Here is a 20,000-nt window from a genome sequence, read left to right as displayed (position 1 = left end):
TTATGTGTGTGTGTGTTGTGTGTGTGGGTGTGTGTGTGTGTGTGTGGTGGTGTGGTGTATGTGTATGTGTGTTGTGTGTGTGTGTGTATGTTTGTAGTATGTGGTTGGTGTGTTGTGTGTATGTGTGTATGTATGTGTATGTGTGTTTGGTGGGTGTTTGTGTGGTTTGTGTATGTTTGTATGTTGTGTGTGTGTTTGTGTGTGGTGTGTATGTTGGTATGTTGTGTGTGGTGTGGTGTGTGTGTGTGTGTGTTTGTGTGTGTGTGTGGTGTATGTGTGTATGGTTGTGTGTGTGTGTTGTTGTGTGTGTGTGTGTGTGTGGTTGTGTGTGTTATGTGGTGTGGTGTGTGTTTGGTGTGTGTGTGTGTGTGTGTGGTGTGTGTTGTGTGGGTGTGTTGTGTGGTGTGTGGGTGTTGTGTAGTGGTGTTTGTGTGGTGTGTGTGTTGTGTGTGTGGGTGTGTGTATCTGTATCTTTGTAGTGTTGCTGTCCTGAAGAACCAGCTTTGTGACCATGCATTTCCATATTTTGGAGGATTTTCTCAACACATAGGAACACTCATTAAAGACAGGAAGTTTAAAAGACCGTCCCGGAAATGCAGAAGAAGAAAAAATTGGGCGCCACGTTGGAATGCAGAGAAGAGACCACTGCACTTTTCTTCATTTCAATGAAAGGACACAACGTTAGCAACGTAATTCAAATAAAACAACCGGGAAAGTTAGAGGCAACAGGTTTTAATATGTCGCTACGGTGTGTTTTTATTAAACAAATATGTCGTGTAGCTGACAAGCGAGTGGGTCTCTGGAGGTCTCTCTATGACACCGGAGCGGAGCCTGGCTGGACCCGGTGTTCCGGTTTAACGAGAGTCCATGTTAACTGGCGACCGTCAGCCAAAAGCGTCTGTTGTTGTCGTAGTGACGGCAGCTGTTGAAAACGGGAAGAGAATACGTAGCTGTCCGCGTGAATGCCTTTTTGTTAAGTTGTCATTAAAAAGTAACACATAACAACGTGTACGTTACCTCTCTGATTTGTCTTTGGAGTCTAGTCTGAGGAAACTTGTCCGTCGCGTTAGGAACGTGGTTTGCTGTTAAGGAAAACAGGAACACAGCGTTGCTCTTCCTGTTAATGTCTAGAATAACGCTACGTTTTATTAAATACACCTATTCGTCTTCAGAGCCTGTTTGAGTAAACAAATGTCACGTAGAAAAGTATTTAGCCTTTTAAAAGTAGAAAAAAAATGAAAATGAGTAACAACTTGGATTCGAACTCGTAACGGCCGTTTGAGAAAATATATAGGTTCAACGGCCTTACGCAGCGCGCCATAGCCATCATATCAGGAGCTGCTAGGCAGGACTTCATATCAACTCAACGTCAACACAACGTCTCTTAAAATGAAGAGGCAGCCAGATCAACTGGTGACCACATCACACTGCGTGCAAATAACTCACAGTTGCTCTTGCTCAGAAATTGTCTTTACTTGTTTGATTCCCACAAAATACACGCCTTGTATGTTGTCAATTGTAAGCACGTTCAAATCCACCTGAAACTCAAATGTCCATCTCTGACAAAACAAATAATAAGTCTCAGCTATCTCATACATCATATCTTTAAAACAGGAGGCAGTCAGATTCAGTTGTGACCACTGTAGCCTTAAGCTACTAACATTAAAATAAATTATATAGGCTATTTGTGTTGGTAGCTTCAACCTTGAGCTTATAGGCTACTTAACACCTCATTTGGTCACCACTCCTTCCAGTTCTCAGCTGCAGATGACTGAAATGAACTACAAAAAAAACTTGAAATTCATAACCCTTATCCCACTTACTGACTTTAAAGTATGGTTGCCTGCACTCCTGTCCGATGGCTGTCCATGCTAACTGTTCTGCATCTGCACTGTAGGCTACTATTCATCCTGCACACACGTGTATGTGAAATCATGTTTATTTATTATTTGTTTTGTCAGAGATGGACATTTGAGTTTCAGGTGGATTTGAACGTGCTTACAATTGACAAACATACAAGGCGTGTATTTTGTGGGAATCAAACAAAATAAAGACAATTTCTGAGCAAGAGCAACTTGTGAGTTATTTGCACGCAGTGTGATGTGGTCACCAGTTGATCTGGCTGCCTCTTCATTTTAAGAGACGTTGTGTGACGTTTGAGTTGATATGAAGTCATGCCTAGCAGCTCCTGATATGATGCTATGGCGCGCTGCGTAAGGCCGTTGAACCTTATATATTTTCTCACAACGGCCGTTACGAGTTCGAATCCAAGTTGTTACTCATTATTCATTTTTTTTCTACTTTTAAAAGGCTAAATACTTTTCTACGTGACATTTGTTTACTCAAACAGGCTCTGAAGACGAATAGGTGTATTTAATAAAACGTAGCGTTATTCTAGACATTAACAGGAAGAGCAACGCTGTGTTCCTGTTTTCCTTAACAGCAAACCACGTTCCTAACGCGACGGACAAGTTTCCTCAGACTAGACTCCAAAGACAAATCAGAGAGGTAACGTACACGTTGTTATGTGTTACTTTTTAATGACAACTTAACAAAAGGCATTCACGCGACAGCTACGTATTCTCTTCCCGTTTTCACAGCTGTCGTCACTACGACAACAACAGACGCTTTGGCTGACGGTCGCCAGTTAACATGGACTCTCGTTAAACCGGAACACCGGGATGGAGAACCAGGGCCCCGGTGGTGATGATGTGATGTAGCCTCGTTGTCGTCACTGTGAAGAGTTAGTGGACTTCAAAAAGGTGAGTCCCCCCCCCTCTCTACTGTCGGTTGTTTGTGGTTGGAGGCTATGGGTAAAGGTGAACGCGCCTTGTGAGCCTGAATGGGCTTTGCGTGGTCTACTATGTGTGTATGTGAGAGGTTAGTGCTGTCCTCATAGAGACACGCAGTAGCCAATCAGCGATCAGCTGGGATTAACCTGCGCAGAGGTCTACTGTAATGCACTGTTGTTGGATTTGTTTCCTCTCGGGTTGGTTTTAGCTCGTGCTTTTCATTTTAGGCTCCTAGGATGTCAAAAGTTAGGCTATGGGCCGACAGAATATCTGTTTTACTTCAATATCCTGTGGTTTTACTGTAGCTTGTGCTTTTCATGTTTTTATTCCATATGATATGCCTATTTACAAAACATATTTAGGCCTACAAATAGTATACAGTCAACCATATCAGCGGTAATAAGAGTCAATACTTCTCAAAATTATACAAAATGTCTATCATATGGTATGTTTATAATAGTTCACCAAGATGAGGCGCTGTCTCATAATAATAGATTTTGACTATTTCACGATCAACTGCCGTGAAGCTGAAAGAATCAAAGGCCTATACTAAGACTAGTTGTTCGACCTATAATATCCTGTGAAAGGCGCACTTATTAAAATGTATCACAAAACTGACTGCAATTCAGAAATAACAATAAAAACCACTTTTAAACATTATTTAGTTAAATGGCTACATAACAGGTGATAACACGTTTAGATCCAGTTCCTCCAATACCTGCTTGTGTTGACATAAACATATCTACAAATAACAGTTTCTGATTCAAAATCGATTTGTTTTTAATGTGATGTCAGACGAACTTAAACTTGTACTTAGTGATACCGTGCGTGCGTGCGTGCGTGCGTGCGTGCGTGCGTGCGTGCTATAATAGCTCATATTACTTGTCCAGGGACACCCAGCGTTTACATCGCGATGCTAGCCAGAAGAGGGCAGAGTGCCACTGTGCAATGAGAACCGCACGAGGCCATGTGGTCCTGAGGAGAGGAGGTCCTCTTAGACAATCTCCATAACAGTTTCATCACTAGGCCTGGTCAACTCCATATTCATTTTTAACTTCGATAATTGAATGCACACTGTGAGCATGACCACCTCCACCCTGGACACCACCTGCTCAGCCTGCTTCCCCTTGGGTGGAGGAGGAGCATGACACCACATCAAACCGACTGTTTCTGTTCCTGGGCCGTCAGAACAGTCAACATACATCAAAAGCATTAACTTGCTTTTATCATCCCGCAATACTATTACAATAATCATACACAATGTGCAACCTTTTTTCCCGTCCTATCCTCTTAGTGTTTTTCTTTCATAAATTATTCTTGTTTTTAGCTATTTCTAGTCTTTTCTTGTTTATTATCTTTAATGCACCTTCAGTTGTGGAACTCACAATTTCGTTGCATGGCTCTCTCTGTGCAATGAGAAGAAAAGGTTAACACGCAGTGAAGTTTTAACCGAGATGTCAATAGAAGCTTAAACAGCTCAAACAGGATCCATATAGCCACGTGAAATTGGGTCTACTTTTCTTTTGGTGCACATCAGGCCACATCTCTTTGTCTCCACGTGTGCTTGGAAACAGCACCACAGCTTGTCAAGGCGTCATGTGTCTCTGCATCTGCTCTCAGTTGTGGCAACGAGAGAGAGAGTGAGAGGGAGAGAGAGAGAGAGAAGGAAAGAGTTGAGGAGGAGCTTGCAGAGATAAGATTCACTCCACGCGCTGTTGGCATCAAAACTTGCAGTCTCTCCATCCGTCCTCATCTCTCCCCAGCGCACTTGTTTTTTGCGAACACACGCACACTGGCGTTTTAATATTTGTTCCCCCCGGTGGAAGGTGCACAGGTGCATCCCACGGCCATTGCGCGCTCTCTGCTCACTTGATTATGGTCACAACCCCCGCGGTGCCAAGGTGGAGTCACCGCGCGTATCTCGGATCGGTGCGCTTCTCCAGGGGCTGGGATGCGCACCGGGCACCTCCCGCTTCTTGCCGAGTTTCGGCTCTACGCAGGAGTCAAGCGCTGCCCCGGGGCGCCGAGGCAGGAGGACCCAGTCGACCCGGAGCAGGATGCCGGTGATGAGAGGGCTGCTCGCCCCACAAAACACCTTCCTGGACACCATCGCGACCCGCTTCGATGGCACCCGTGAGTACCAAACCAGAGCTTTCTGATGATCCTTTTTTTTGTGTTCTCAAAACATACACGAGTGTTAAAAAAAAAAAAAATTCACTGCATGGAATGCCACATGCATACTGACCCTATAAATATAATCTGTCTCCAGCAACAGAATGTTTCTCTCTAAGATGCAACTTAAAAGAGTTTCACTCTGGCTAATAAATCAAAGCACTATTCTCAAAGTGGCATCCTCTGTAAGAAGGTCCCAAAGCTTTCTTAGAAGATAATGTGCACCTGTCTGCATGAAAAGTACTCATAAACCATATTCTGGTCTTCTGTTTAGTCCAGTGATGGCAGTGTTGTGATGACTAATAGGTGAATGCAATGCAAGGGGTTAAGAGATTTGGCCAGCTGATTTGGCTCACTGTTCTAGTTTTATGAGTGAGACTGTCTTCAGTTCCATTCTGCACCACTGTGGCCATTGTGTCCTTACAGTTGACCAGTCTCACCAGAAAAGTTGCAGGTCAGACTGAAATCTTTTTGACCCAACTCCCCAGATGTGTCAGTTTCTGAAAGAGAGGTAGACTATGGTGGGGTGGTGATGGCGCAGTGGATATGACACATGCCTTTGGTGCAGGAGATCTGGGTTCAATTTCCACTGCAATACATCAACCAATGTGTCCCTGAGCAAGACACTTAACCCCTAGTTGCGCCAGAGGTGTGCGACCTCTGATATGTATAGCAATTGTAAGTCGTTTTAGATAAAAACGTCAGCTAAATGACATGTAATATACAGACCTTGTCTTTTTCTTTGGCAAGGGTGCATTGTGAACAGATGCGATGAGCAGCCCGTGTGGTGTGTGCCCATGCTGGGTGGGTGGGCGGTGAGAGATGCTTATATCGGCCGTTTGTCTCTCCTTCTGCGTTGATTATTCAGGGCAATGGCTTGTGTGAGTCTGCGAGTGGGGGCGAGCCAGTGTCTCCCCAAAACCAGTTATTTGCATGACAGCATGATAGAAAAGACCATTCGACCATGCAGCAGCAAGCAAGGCTCTGAAAAGGCAGATCCCGATCTCACCCAAGGGTTTTCCAAGTCCTCTGCTTTCCTAACTACACTCTCTAAACCTAATGGCTTCTGCTTTTGTCGACATGACATCAAAATGCTCTGACTTTGAAAGGCAAAGTGTGTTCTTAGGGCTGTCTCTTAAGGATCTGCTCTGGAGACGACCGGAACAAATAGCTTCTTGGCTCTGTGTTGTCCTTTTTATCTTCACACTCCTCTAGAGCTGCAAAGATGAATCGATTTAGTCGTCTACTTAAAGTGATTCCAGTTTTGGATAACTCACTAGTCCATATTTCTTTTCCGATACAATTGTGATTAAATGTCCAGCCCTACAAACAACCAGTCGATTCATTGACAGATTCATCGTTAATATGAATGTAGTTTGCATTATTCGGAAGAAACGCTTGCAGACATCCCCATCCCCCCCCCCCCCCCCCCCCCTGGTGCTGATAATCCCCACATCTCTACGCAGTCGTAATTAACTTGCAGAGATGTCAAGGGTAAAGAGAGGCTGGGGGTGGGGAGGTGAACGGAGTGTGTACAATGTCTCTGTGTGTGTGTGGGGGGGGGGGGGGGGGGTGAGTGAGAGAGAGAGTGAGGGAGAGAGTGAAAGATTGCTTTAAAAAGCCAGTTGTCTTTGCCAGAACAGGTACACATTTGACGTTGATGACGATTACCTTGATGACGATTAACATTGGCAATGTTCACTTTGCTCTGGGAAATGTTCCTTAGAGCAGAAAAGGTATATGATTTCAAACCATGCCACCATCAAGCGGGACTCACACAAATGCACTCACAGCTGCACAAGTGCATCTTTGACTAATACTCACTGAGCTCTAACAACTTTCTGTGGCTTAAACGCAACACCTTAAGTAGAGAATAGTGGAAAATGTGCACTTCTAACCCCAGTTGGCTTCAGGTGCAGGACAAAAGCAGCATCATAAAGTGGAAAAAGCAGGGTCTGCGATTGGCTGATGGAACGCTGATATACTTTTGATAAATGCTCATGTGCTCGCACATTTCGTTGTTAGCACTGCTCCTTTCAAAACTGGAAGTAGAGATGCACTGATCAAACTTTTTGCCCCCTTGCTTATTCTGAGTGCCAAACTGATAGCAGTACTTTATCTTTCCTGAATCTAAAATTTGTATATTGTATTATTTATAGGTAAGGAAACACAAGACCAGGGACTCTTGTGGAGCTGGGGGCCTGCCGTGACTGAATGGATTTAACTGGTAGTGGAAACAATGCAACTGACTGAGAAACTGTATTTAATGTGATCGATCAAGTCATAGCAGGTACCTTATTCACTTGATATGGTTAGTATGTTCTCAATGGCAAAATGCTGCAACCATAATCTCCAAAAGAACTACTTCCATGTCCCACAAGTGCCCCTGGTCTAGAAGAAGTCTCCCAGCTGATCCTGCCTTGTACTGACCAAAGTTGGAGAAAGAGTTATTTAGCTGATGGGATCTTATAGCTACTGAACATGTGCAGATCCCAACAAAGATAGGATAGAATTGAGATGTCTCACTCTGGAGCTAAAACAGAGACCTAAACACACAGGCTGAAAACAGGATCAGCAGCAATGTGCAGTACAAGAAAAAATATGGTGTTTTTAATAAATAAAACCATGTAACCCTATTCTAGTACAACCTCAAAGTACAATTATGAACCTCAAAATGAGCAGAATATGGGCGCTTTGGTTTTGTTCCGACTGAGTCTATCGAGAATCGAGGATGTTTCATTTTTTTGAATTGCTCTGTTGCTGCCGGGTATTCTGCCGGATGTTTCTCATATCGGCCAATATGTCCTTCCTCTTTCTTTGTGTTGGCATTTTAAACTCTGGTGGATTTAGGAGGACTATGGTTAACTGCTCGTCAGATCTCCATGTTCCACCAAAACAAGTCAATTCCCAAGGCTATTTTGCAGAGGCCCCGGGGCTCCGTCCGGCGCTTTGCACCGCCCAAGACGATTGTGATTGGTTTAAAAAAAAAAATGCCAATAAACCAGAGCACGTTTTTCTCCCATCCCGGAATGCTGTGTGGACCAACCAGACTGATAGTGACGTTTAAGAGAGGTAGGGCAGTTGAGAAGACCGTTGCTCAGTCTGTGAGGGACTTGGTTTAGTTTGGGAGCTACATTACACGGAGCTACATTACACAAGATGGCACCAACAGTCATGGGAATATAAAAAAAAGGAAGAATCAAAGAGTGAATTACTAGAAGTTAAAATGTCACCCCGTGTGGTTTTGTTTGTACGTAGCTCAGCCTGCAGAGAGAGGAGAGAGAGTAGAGAGAGAGAAGAGAGAAGAGGAGAGAGAGAGAGAGAGAGAGAGAGAGAGAGAGAGAGATGGATATTTAGAGGGTGAAAAAGAGAATAAATGCTGGGCGGGCGATGAGGAGGCTGAAGGGAAGAAATGAAGCCGTTTGGTGTGAACAAGGTACTGGCAGATATGATGAGGATGCAAAATGGGAAGTAGGAAGAAGGGTGGACAGATCAGGGTTTAAGCAGAAATGTATCCTAAATAATAACAGTAATAAGTATAAGTAAAATAATAATAATAATAAAAGATAAGATTCAAATTATAGGAAGTAAAACTGACTTGATAATTACAATCAAAGGAGGCCATCCGATTAAAAAAAGGAGGGATTTTAAAAAGTGACAAGACAGTCTACAAAGCAAGTTAACGAGGCAAGGTAACGAGGTAACTACAGGTTCAACCCAGGTATTTGTGTGTCACCACGGTGGATCACTTGTTACACGGTTAAATTGCCGTGGTAATGGTCTAAAAACTCCTGCATGTCCTTCACCAGAGAGACGGACAGTACATGTCTGTCAGCTCTCGTCCGGACACAATGTCCATTTGAGTTTTTCTGCTTTTATAAAGGGCCAATTTGGCCTGACCAACAATAAAATTCAACAACAAATTGCCACTACTTTGCATTAGTTGCATGAGAGAGAGAGAGAGAGAGAAGAGAGCTGTGTGTGTGTGTGTGTGTGTGTGTGTGTGTGTGTGTGTGTGTGTGTGTGTGTGTGTGTGTGTGTGTGTGTGTGTGTGTGTGGGGTGTGTTGTGTGTGTGGGTGGTTGTGTATTTTATAGGACGGTCTAGCATTGTATTGATTATCGCTGAGTGCGAGTCATGACATCAGTACTGTACCCTGTGATACCCCCATTTAAAATGATGCGAAGTGCGCTGCAGTTCTACATCACAGCTTCTGAATCATACTCTGGAGAAGAGGTTTATTTATACCCCCCCCCCCCCCCCATGTCATTGTTGTAGCCCCACACCTCTAAGGAACTGCATGAGACAGTACACGCACACACAAAATTTGCCAATTGACTAAGCACCCTGTACAAATGATGTTTATTTCATTTCATTCTGCAATCAGTGGATTCATGCAGAGGTCTAATTAGAATCATTATTTTGAATTTGTTAAAATGTGCCAATTACAGTCTGGAGGAAACTGAGGAAAGAACGAGCCCTATGAAGGCTTACCATAAACCTCATGCACATCGCAATCACTGTTTATTTGCTGCTGCGATTCCTAGAAAGGTGGCAGCTGTGTGGGACTACGCAAGTCAATTGGTCCTATTAATTGAGTGGGTCTTGGCTTGGTCCTAATCAGGTTAAAGCCTGAGCCCTGCACGTCACGTGGACACGCCTGGACCAGCGCTCTGCACAAGCTGCCACCCGCCTGCGAGCACCCACTCCTTCTGTCACGCTTCATTTTAAATCCAGAAGGAGATTTAACTGTATGAAGAAGGGACAACATTGGACCTAGTTTGACAAAAGTTATCGTTGAAGGTGTGGACCTTTTGCTGATCAAGATAAAAATACTTTACAGAGAGATTCAGCTAAACAAAAAAAAAACACGTTTCCATTTCATTTTTGTCTGAATTGCATGTAGAATGTAAAATTTTCCGTGAACCCGTCTCTAATCCTGGTGTCCGTCTGGCTGTTCCCGGGTACTCTGTTACACCTACACGGTTTTAAGAATAGAATACAATTCAATCTGCTGAGAAACTGATGTCTTTACGTCTTCCGTTGTCGATTTATTGCAATATCCTAAAAATGAATTAGTAGCAAATCAATAAACGTTACTTGGACTGATAGAGGGCTTCACAAAAGCAGCAAAAAAAAGGCCATAATGTCTTACAAGAATAGAGACCGATCTTTCCCCTCCATCTTCTCAGCCTCATCACACAAAATACTCACTTTGCTCTCAAGCCCATTTGCTCCTGTCTCAGAAAAGGAAGGCATATTACGTTCTGTCTCTCTCTAACAGCGGAGATAAGTCCCAATGATCTCACACCACTCTTCCCTCCTTCAGTCTTTCAGTAGATGCCTCCCACCCTCTCATCTTGTCAACATTCATTTGATTTGGTGTATGCGTGTCCATGTGCATATGTGTAAGTGGGAAAATGAGTGTACATGGGTCTGAACTGCAGGGAGACAGCCTGTCACCACTTTGCTGTGCCTGTGTTTGTGTATCTGTGTGCATCTGTGCCTGTCTATGTTTGACAGCGCAGATTAGCACTGAAGCATTGTCTTGTCCCAGGTGTGTTTTCCCCCGTGGCGCTTTGTGCCTAAACCCCCTCCTGGTCTCTCATCAGGCAGGAACAGATATAATGATAGGCCTAGTAATGGCTAGGCTCGGCGCTGTTACTTAACGATATATCTGCAAGCTACAGCCAGATAAAAAGGCCAAGAGTCAGCCATGCTATCGGCTCTGTGAGATAGTATTTAGGCAGAGCGTGGCTTCGAGCTAAATGGTGTCCGCACGGCAACCTGTTCACGGCAGAGATGCTGTACTCAAGTAGATTTTTCAGATATTTTTTTATTTTTGTGGCAACGTTTTACTTTTACTCCTTACATTTTAACTTGAATATCGGTACTTTCTTCTCCTTTCATTCCACATAATTGGCTCGTTACTTTAGTTGTACAAGAGGTCGTCTATCAGGTGTGATTGTGGGTGCATGTCAGAGAACAGGGCGGATAGGCGCGCACGCCACACGGAGGAAAAAGTGAGAGAAAAGAAAAAGAGACTAGCTGCCTGTTGTGTGAGTCTAGGAGAACTGTAAGTTGTGTAACTGATGTTGTCAGTTCATTTAAGCCTGTTGTTGTATCGGCCTGTTGTTCTGGCACATTCAAAGTAAGTTAGCTAGGGATTCTACTGTTACTGGCTGGTGGTTCGAGATAATGGCGACTGTTGAACGCTCTTGCTCACGTTTTTATTTTAGGTGCATTATTTACAAGATAATGTAATTAATAGTGTTTTTTATTTATTTATTTATTTTTTGTATAACAAGTTTCAAATAATTTCACTGGACTTACCGTTATTGTTGTTTGCGAATTCAATCTAATTGGAAGGGAATGGACTCCAGGGAATGACTCCCCAGAGCTAGGGGGATTCGACAGCGTTCATTTGCGGCAAATTATTGCAGCTTGATGACGCTAACGTTAGCACAAAGTAGTAAGGACGGCGACATGGTTGAAAATGAACATCACAGAGATTCGGCAGACAAAACGCAATCCATTAAATATCTGTCGCGATATTTCAAAGTGGTGGACTGACCAGAAGACTGACACTAGGGTGGATAAAAATAAATAATAAGTTTTACAGATGCTGTGTTTTATTAATACGCAGATGAAGAATATGGATGGGACAGGCAAGGTTATAATAGAATTGTTCAGAAAAGCGTACAACTCAGATTTATGTGGTAAAATCATTTCATGCACATATAAATGTCTGGTAAATCTTAAAACACACTCAACCTCCTATATTAAAACAAAATGGGAGAAGGAGGGGGGAATAAGTATATCTAAGGAAGAATGGACAACAATATGGAGGTACCAATGGAAATGCTCCAGGTCACAGAAATGGAAGGAGTTTGGTTGGAAAAATTTGATAAGGTATTTTATCACACCCTCTCAGAAATCATATCATGGTGGCAATGCATCTACATGCTGGAGAAATTGTGGAAACCAAAATGCAAACCATTACCATGTCTTCTGGGATTGCTCTGTCATTAAGGGTTATTGGAGAGAAATACATAATGCCTTACAATGTATTTTCGAATATGTTATACCATTTGATAGTAAAACCTTATATTTTGGATATATACCTCAAGATGGTTAAAAAGGAAAAATATTTAATGAATATATTGTTGGTGGCTGTAAAAAGAGCTTTCAAAAAATGTTGTCACACACGAGATCCCTACCTTAAACACATGGATGGAAATTACAATGGAATCTATAAACTAGAGAAGATACAGCATCTTTAAATTATAAACTGGAAGAATTTGTTCTGTGCTGGGACAAATGGACCAAATATGCAACATCTCAAAGACCTGACCTTGTTCTCTAGCTACTATGTAAACAGGAAAACTACTATTCTTTATCTCTTTTTTCCTTTTCTTTTCATTATTTACAAAAAAGAAAAGAAAAATGTTTACATTTTTGATGAATAGATGTACAACACACACATCTGTGTGGTGTGGATATAGACATGCATTGATATGCTGTGTATGTTTGTGATATGAGGATACTTGATGTAATATTTGATGTGCATCTGTTTGAAGTACTATTTGTCTATGTGTGGAAAAGTAAATAAAAAATAAATAAATAAATAAATAAAGTGAAAAGAAAATCGAGAGCATTGACTTGTGATGCGGAGCCACTTTATTGACAATGAATTGTGGCTAAAATCGCATAGATAGTGTATTATGCTGCTGTTTGAGTGAGAGAAAAAAGCTGAAGTTAACTAAATTAAGTAATTTGAAAATAGAAAAACACATGATTTGTATCTACATTACACAGCTACACCAACAATCAGGGGAATAAAATGATATATGGGGGGGGGGATGGATGTTAGAGGGGGAAGGAAGAGGAATAAATGGAGCTGAACGGGTGATGATGAGGCTGGAGGGAAGAAATGAAGCTGTTTCCTGTGAACAAGGTACTGGCAGATATGAGAAATCAAAATGGGAACTGAAGGCATAGAGGAAGGGAGGAGGACGGACATAGGGGTGTTTAAGCAGAAGGTATCTTCGATCAGTCATTTGCATCCAGGGGTACATGTACCCGAGGGGGTACTTCTGTTGTTGCCAGGGGGTACGTGGAAAAATTGTGGAGCAGCTCATTAATTTAATTTCTTTTGTTTTCCTACTTCTAATGTGCATGAAGCGGGGAAAGAAGTTGGTCACCACTGTTGCAACACTTGTAGTATATAAATAACTAAGACGAGGTGTTTTGTCTTGTGGCCTTCATCAGGGTCCGGGCTGCAGCTACTCCCTCTCCTCTCTACCGCTGGTTTACTCACTCTCCATAAACTCTCTGACACATCCTCACCTGCAGGAATCCAGATTCCACTCTAATGCCATGTTACGTGGACTGTGATTGGGATGGAGAATTAATGAAACTATCAATTAGGCACGCGCCTCGGCTCATTTAAAACCAAGAGGGCTCTTGATAAAGTGAGCGCGCTTCATTATTCCTGTACTTAACAAGCACCTCTTTGTACTTACGCTTGCACCCACAGTCAGATTATGAAGTTGATAATTAACAATGAGAGAACTCGGCTCACTTACTGAATTAGTGCTTAACAGATGGATAAGTCCCACTCTGCAGACACAGAAAGCATCCCAGAGCTGGAATCTAAAGGCCTACACGGGTCGTCTTCCATTGCTCAGAAACACATGTACCAGTGTTTCCTTTAGGATTTTAGTTTTTTAGCAATGGGGGCAGCTCTGTCAGAACAAGGCATATTTTCAGTTGTGATTGAATTGTATTTTTTAAGGAACTTTATGGCACTTAACATCTACAACCGGTCTACAAAATGAATTTTACAAGAAATTCTTCATAGGGAAACCAAAACCCAGATGACTACTGTACATGTATAGATTATTTCCAATTTATATTATATTACATTGACTCTCTTACCATTTTATTGTTTCTGACAGAAGTGACAAGTTGTTGAAAATGAGTTGCCCAACTCGAACCGACCCACCGCGGGGACGTTTTGGGTGTAGCTGTTGGTTTAATAGTCAACTCGGAAGAAAGAGAACGTTTTGACAATAAACTACATCAACACAACAGAAGTCTATGTAGAGTTAAACTGGACGGCCCAATTTCCTCTGAATAGTTCTAGTTGTTGTTAAATTGCAATGTGAGCGACATGCAGTATGTCGGCAGGATAATTTAAAGGGAACAGTGACTACGTTGTGCGTCTGCTCTATTTCTCTGCTCCATATTTACCGCGGTGGCAGAAATGTAGCCACGGCGGGCCGCCACTACAATATCAACATAGAGGAAACACTGTGTGTACAGTACACACTAAAATACACATGCTTTTTTCTCTCTCTCTCTGTCTCTCTGTTACATTTCGGAAAGTAGTGGGTTGTAATTGATAGCTACCCAAACATATATTATTATAATATATTCATCATATATTATTTACAATGGCAGTATCAATATGGGTGCTTTCAACACCCACCTGTTGTGATTTCTGACAGCAACATATGACAGGATTCACAGTAATAGAGGATCAGGCCTGAAGGGCTGGTTTGCTTTGGTTCCTCCTCAAGATTCAAGATCTCGTTATTACCATGCCACAGTACACTGTAGTACGAAGTTCACAGCTTAAAACACAACTTTCTTTATTTTGAAAAACACATTATTTAAATGCCACAAACCTTGCAGAGTACGTAGACAAAATGATGTAGCCCCATTTCCTGATGAGTTTTTATTTTGAATATCAATATGAATTAAAAAGCACTGGTGCATCTTTTGTCGTTGCAACTTCCGTCAGTCTATACTGAGGATGATGTTAAATAGTTTAGATTTTTTTTTTGTGTGTTTTTTTATTGTTATTTTTATTTCATTTTTGTCGGTGCGGTTGTATGAGCTACGTTTCCAGAGTCAGTGTGTTGGCTTCAGTAGATGGCGGTCAGTACACCCCCAGTTTGGAGAAGACACAGTAGCTAAGCAACGTGGTTAGCAGCTAAACACATTTTAAACACCTAAACGCATCTTTATTGGTTTAAGTGGAGCTATTTAGATCCGGCCCTTCACGTCGGGGAACTGAAGCCGTTATCTCTGCTTTATGGTAAACCAGCAACCCCTGTGTTCTGGGAAGTAAAATAACAGTTTTTTTGGCAATTTCATTTCATCAGTTTTTCAGGGACAATACCTTTTTTATTTATTTTTTTATTTTTAGGAATTGTTAAATCTAAAGTGCAACCGATCCAATGTATGTGGGACTTTTAGCTGTGGGCTAATTTGCACACATGGTAAAACACTATAAAATACACATACAAACTAACAATTGAAGCAGAGAGGCAGGCGGTCACAGATGCATGAAAACAAACCCTAAAGCCAACATGGACCAGCAGCCACATTGCACAATTAAACGGGAACCTTGTATAAGAACAAGGAGAGATGCATTGTACCAGGTTGTAGCCCAATTGCTACTTTCCGCCCGTATTCCCTGGGCAAGAAGTTAAAACAATAAACATTCAATGTGTACAAGTCATTTTTCAAACAGCTGACAGTTCCTATCAAAGACCAGTAGGGAGAGAGGTTTATGATACATAATGACATGTCTGCTGCCAATCAAAAGCCCTCATAATAGGGCTAGGGATCCAGGCAGTGCTGCAGGGGCTCTTGAAATGATCCAGAGGAAACAGTGTGGTGAACATATGACAAAATCCAACTTGACATTTTGACACCTGAGTCATTCAATTGCGTGTGCAGTGGCTTATTTTAGACCAACAGAGCTGTGTTAGACGCTCAATGGTTCTTACTCTAGCGTTTCAGCTGAAGGGAGGTGGAGAATGCACCACGGCCAGGTGAACTGGCAGGTGAGAAAGAGAGAAAAGAAAATAGTTGTTCTGGCCCTCTTTTTTTTTTAAAGGCCTTCTTAAAGCTCTTATTCCTGCACTGGGGATCTAGGAGGGATCCTAAGGTGGATTTTATCAGAATAAAGCATAGAGAATCTGCCTAGAAATATAGGAAATATGAAGTAGGATAGAACAACACCAGGGGAGAGGCAAATCACATTACTATAGCGGTCTAATGGAGACCGCTATTTAACGCAACTATGAGAAGTTTTTAACCAGTTATAAGTCTCTTTAAATTCAAAACTGATGCAGTGGCTAATCCTTCCCATATAATTGCGCTGTTGATTTTACTTTGGCTCAGGCTGAAACCTCTTTGGGGGGTGCCAAAATTCCTCCATGCAGGTAAAACCCTTCCCGGAAGCCATGCAGCTGAAAGGCGTTGCTAACTCCGTCCACACAGCTGATGAAGTCACGTGACTCATCGGAGGAAAGGACGTCTCATCCCTCTAAAAACAAATTTCCTCATTTTCTCCCTCCTCACACGAGTCCTTACGTCTCTCCCGTGCTTCCTCGGTTGCATGGACTAAAGCCCAGTTCAGACCAAAGATTCGCGACAAGACAACCGCTTTAGAACGTCGCAGGGAAAACCTGCAGCGGTCTGAACCGGCCCGTCTCAGCTCAACTCAAACCAGCTGATGGTGTCGCTGCGACTCAGCTGGTCCAGTCTCCAGAGGCTGGTTTTAGAGCGTAACAGACGTCTCCTGGTACTACAGCCAATAGAGAAGTCAGCTGGTAAAGTCAGCTATAAACTATAGAAATAAAATGATCACAATCCATTTTATTTTTATGTTACAAACAGCTGGTGTAAATGGCAGAGTTTTAGACGGCGCCTTCACGGTAAAGTGAATCAGAGAAATAAAACGTGTTTTTGCCGATTCATCACTAGAAATGTAACTGTAGCAAGCATCTCACTATCACTAACGTTATCGACATTCATATTTACATGACACAAACTATATATCCAGCTAAAAAAAAAAGCCTAAAAGTTGGAAGTTCAGACAGAATTTCCCGTCTTGTCTCATTGGTGGGAACTGGCAGGTTTCAGAACGCTGCAGACCGGCTCGTGGCAAGAAGTTGCAAGTTTTCAACTCGTCACGTCGTGATTCAGCTGCAGAGAGAGAAACGTAGAGAAGAAGCGAGAAAATGGTGGTCAATAAAGATGTCACCATGTGGGAAATGAGGGAAGCGAAATACCCGAGTGTGCAGGAGGAGAAGGACTGAGCCCGGGTCTCTAACAGCGCTAAATGAAAGTGATGAAGCCAAAGCGACAGGGGGTACATTAGACCGCTTTGAGCTAATATGTTCCAATTGGAAGCAGATGAATCCGAGCTCAGGCTTCATTAGACGCTGAACTTTTCACAGCATTATGGAAAGGGCCGACTGAGCAGCTATTGGATTGTCCTTCCTAGTAAATTTACTAAAAAACTGTTATTTGATATTGTCTTGTTAAGCCAAATTTCAGTGCTGGGTTAATTATGTGTACTAGTTGGAAACTGCCTCTAGCTTAATCCCAAATGAAACCAATAAATGCATAAACAAAAATGAATTGTTTTAGCTGTGGTTACTCAGGCTGTTTTACTGAAAGAAAGGTTAAATAGCTGCAATCCTGCAGTATTTCTAAAAGCAAACAAAAAGAAGTTATTTACTGCTAATTCTAATATTTTGTCAGAATTGTAAAACGCCACCAAACAGCTGTTTTGTATCAAAAGGGAGAACAAAAAAGTTATTTGACGTGTTACATCAGCACAAGAGACAGCCTAAACCGATAAGAGAAGAGAACAATTTGTCAAGTGTGATACATGACAAGAAAAGATACACTTTATGGCCAAAAGTACATACTTTGGTGTACTTTTAATCCAGTGCATTGTTCATGCTTTGGGCTAAACCTTTGAAGTAAAAATCTTTTTTGGTGATTTAACATTTTTATGGTTTTGAACTAAATACTAAACAAAGTAGTAGACTTCGGTTGGCAGCGTAGATACACTTGGAAAAAAAATAAAGACAAGATAAGTGAATAACCATAATACTCAAGATTATACAAATTAACAAACAATATGTGATAACACAAAAAGCACATAGTAAATGCCTCTTCACAGTACATGGCTTCTTAGGAGCCTTCCCAAGAGCTTGAGTAGTTTCCCCATTTTCTAGTGTGGACATTAAATTTAGCAAACCATTTATATGACACAAGCCCTCTCTTGGATTAAAGGCACCCCTTCATTCCTCCATTTCTTAAAATAATCGGTCTGACTATCATTAAACTAGTTTGGAGCCAGCTTCTTATGTGCTAACCTATCCCTCTTAGGATTGACCCATCTCCTCTTTAATCCATCAGCATATAATAACAATTTAGACGAAAAGCATTCTTCCAACGTTGTGGAAACATGAGACCTGTTCCTGTTTCAACATGATGAAACTCCACAAATCCAGCTCCATGAAGATTTTTTTTTTCTCTCCAGTGTGGTAAGAACTTGACTGGTCTACCCAGACCCCTGGCCTCAACTTCATCTAACACCCTCGGAATGAACTGGAACACAGTCGTCATCCAGCGTCAGTGGCCAACCTCATCAATGCTCTTTTGGCTCAATGGGAGCAAATCTCTGCAGCCAGCTTCCAAAATCTTGTGGAAGGCCTTGGCAGAGTAGTGGATGCTGTTACAGCATGGTTACAGCATGTTGTACCATGGTTTTTAATGAGATGGGTGAACTACGGGGAGCTTGGCCCCAATGAAAAAGAAGCTTCCCAGAAAAGCCTCATTTGAGATATTTTGAGGGCGAGCTCTAATATATTTTTTTTTTTTTGTGTCACTGGATAAATGATCATTTTCGTGTGTATTGCGGTTCCTGAAATGTTATCTTGCTTTCTTTTCCGTACCAATATTTGAGGCTGTGGACACGTTCATAATACAACTTAGGTCTGGTCCGTTTACAACTGTTGCCTGTGCACTATGCGTTGGCATTTTCATTTGTCTTAGGGCGTAGCAGTAGCTCAGTCCGTAGGGGGTTGGGAACTAGAGGGTTGCGGTTCAAGTCCTCGTACGGACCAAAGTACGGAGTGTGGACTGGTAGCTGGGAAGATGCCTATTTACCTTCCTGGGCACTGCCAAAGTGCTCTTGAACAAGGCACCAAACCCCCCCCCCTCAGCTGCTCAGGGCGCTGTTCCAGCACTGGCAGCCCTAAATCTTACCTTCATGCAACTCATTTTTTTGAAGCACAAACAGCCACATATAAAAACTACATCACACCTACACACATCCTTCCAACCGTAGTTTCATTTCTACCTGCATATACAAGCTAGTAAACCTTGTAAAACGGCGAACTGTAAGCTGTGCCTTCCAAAGTCAGTGACACATCCCTCATTTACAATTCTGTAATATTAACACACACATGCAACTTTAAACCCTGGCTCTCATCAACACTTATTACTGGATTTCCAGCTTTATATACAGTACAGGCCAAAAGTTTGGTTACACCTTCTCATTCAATGTGCTTCTTTTATTTTCATGACTATTTACTATGTAGATTATTAGTGACGGCATCAAAACTATGAATGAACACATGTGGAATTATGTACTTGAAATAACTGAAAACATGTCTTATATTCTAGTTTCTTTAAAGTAGCCACCCTTTGATCGGATTACTGCGTTGCACACTCTTGGCGTTCTCTTGATGAGCTTCAAGAGGTCGTCACCTGAAATGGTTTCCCAACAGTTTTGAAGGAGTTCCCAGAATGCTCAGCACTTGTTGGCCCTTTTGCCTTCACTCTGTCTGTGCGGTCCGTCTCCCCAACCATCTGGACTGGGGTTCGGTCCGGTGACTATGGAGGCGCAGCCCTCCATCACTCTCCTTCTTGGTCAAATAGCCCTACACCGCCTGGAGGTGTGTTTAGGGTCATTGTCCTGTTGAAATTGTCCAACTACACGCAAACCGGATGGGATGGCATGCCGCTGCAGGATGCTGTCAGCCTGCGGTTCAGTATGTTCTTCATTTGGAATAATCCCTAGAAGTGTCACCAGCAAAGCCCCCCCACACCATCTAACCTCCTCCTCCATGCTTCACGGTGGGAACCAGGCATGTAGAATTCATCCGGTCACGTTTTCTCTGTTGCACAAAGACACGGCGGTTGGAACCAAAGATCT

At 42.4% G+C, this 20,000-nt stretch overlaps 1 protein-coding gene and 1 long non-coding RNA gene across 2 annotated transcripts in view; one reads left to right on the top strand and one right to left on the bottom strand.

The window, feature by feature from the left end:
* The first annotated feature begins 4,401 nt into the window (after positions 1–4,401).
* The window catches only part of kcnh3 (potassium voltage-gated channel, subfamily H (eag-related), member 3), a 174,125-nt gene continuing 158,526 nt past the window's right edge, over positions 4,402–20,000 (top strand). The window contains 1 exon segment of the mRNA XM_032515261.1: positions 4,402–4,925. Coding sequence (XP_032371152.1) covers positions 4,850–4,925 — 76 coding nt within the window. The 5' untranslated portion in view covers positions 4,402–4,849.
* On the bottom strand, positions 6,200–15,484 carry LOC116689000 (uncharacterized). Its single transcript, XR_004331904.1, has 3 exons — positions 15,380–15,484; positions 14,453–14,456; positions 6,200–6,210 (listed from the first exon to the last, which is right to left on the bottom strand). It is a non-coding gene; the product is annotated as an uncharacterized LOC116689000 (long non-coding RNA).

The sequence above is a fragment of the Etheostoma spectabile genome, chromosome 5 (genome assembly GCF_008692095.1).
Source record: "Etheostoma spectabile isolate EspeVRDwgs_2016 chromosome 5, UIUC_Espe_1.0, whole genome shotgun sequence".
Classification (NCBI taxonomy): Eukaryota; Metazoa; Chordata; class Actinopteri; order Perciformes; family Percidae; genus Etheostoma; species Etheostoma spectabile.
Note: the sequence above shows the minus strand (reverse complement) of the source record. Positions and strands in the feature narration are given on the sequence as shown.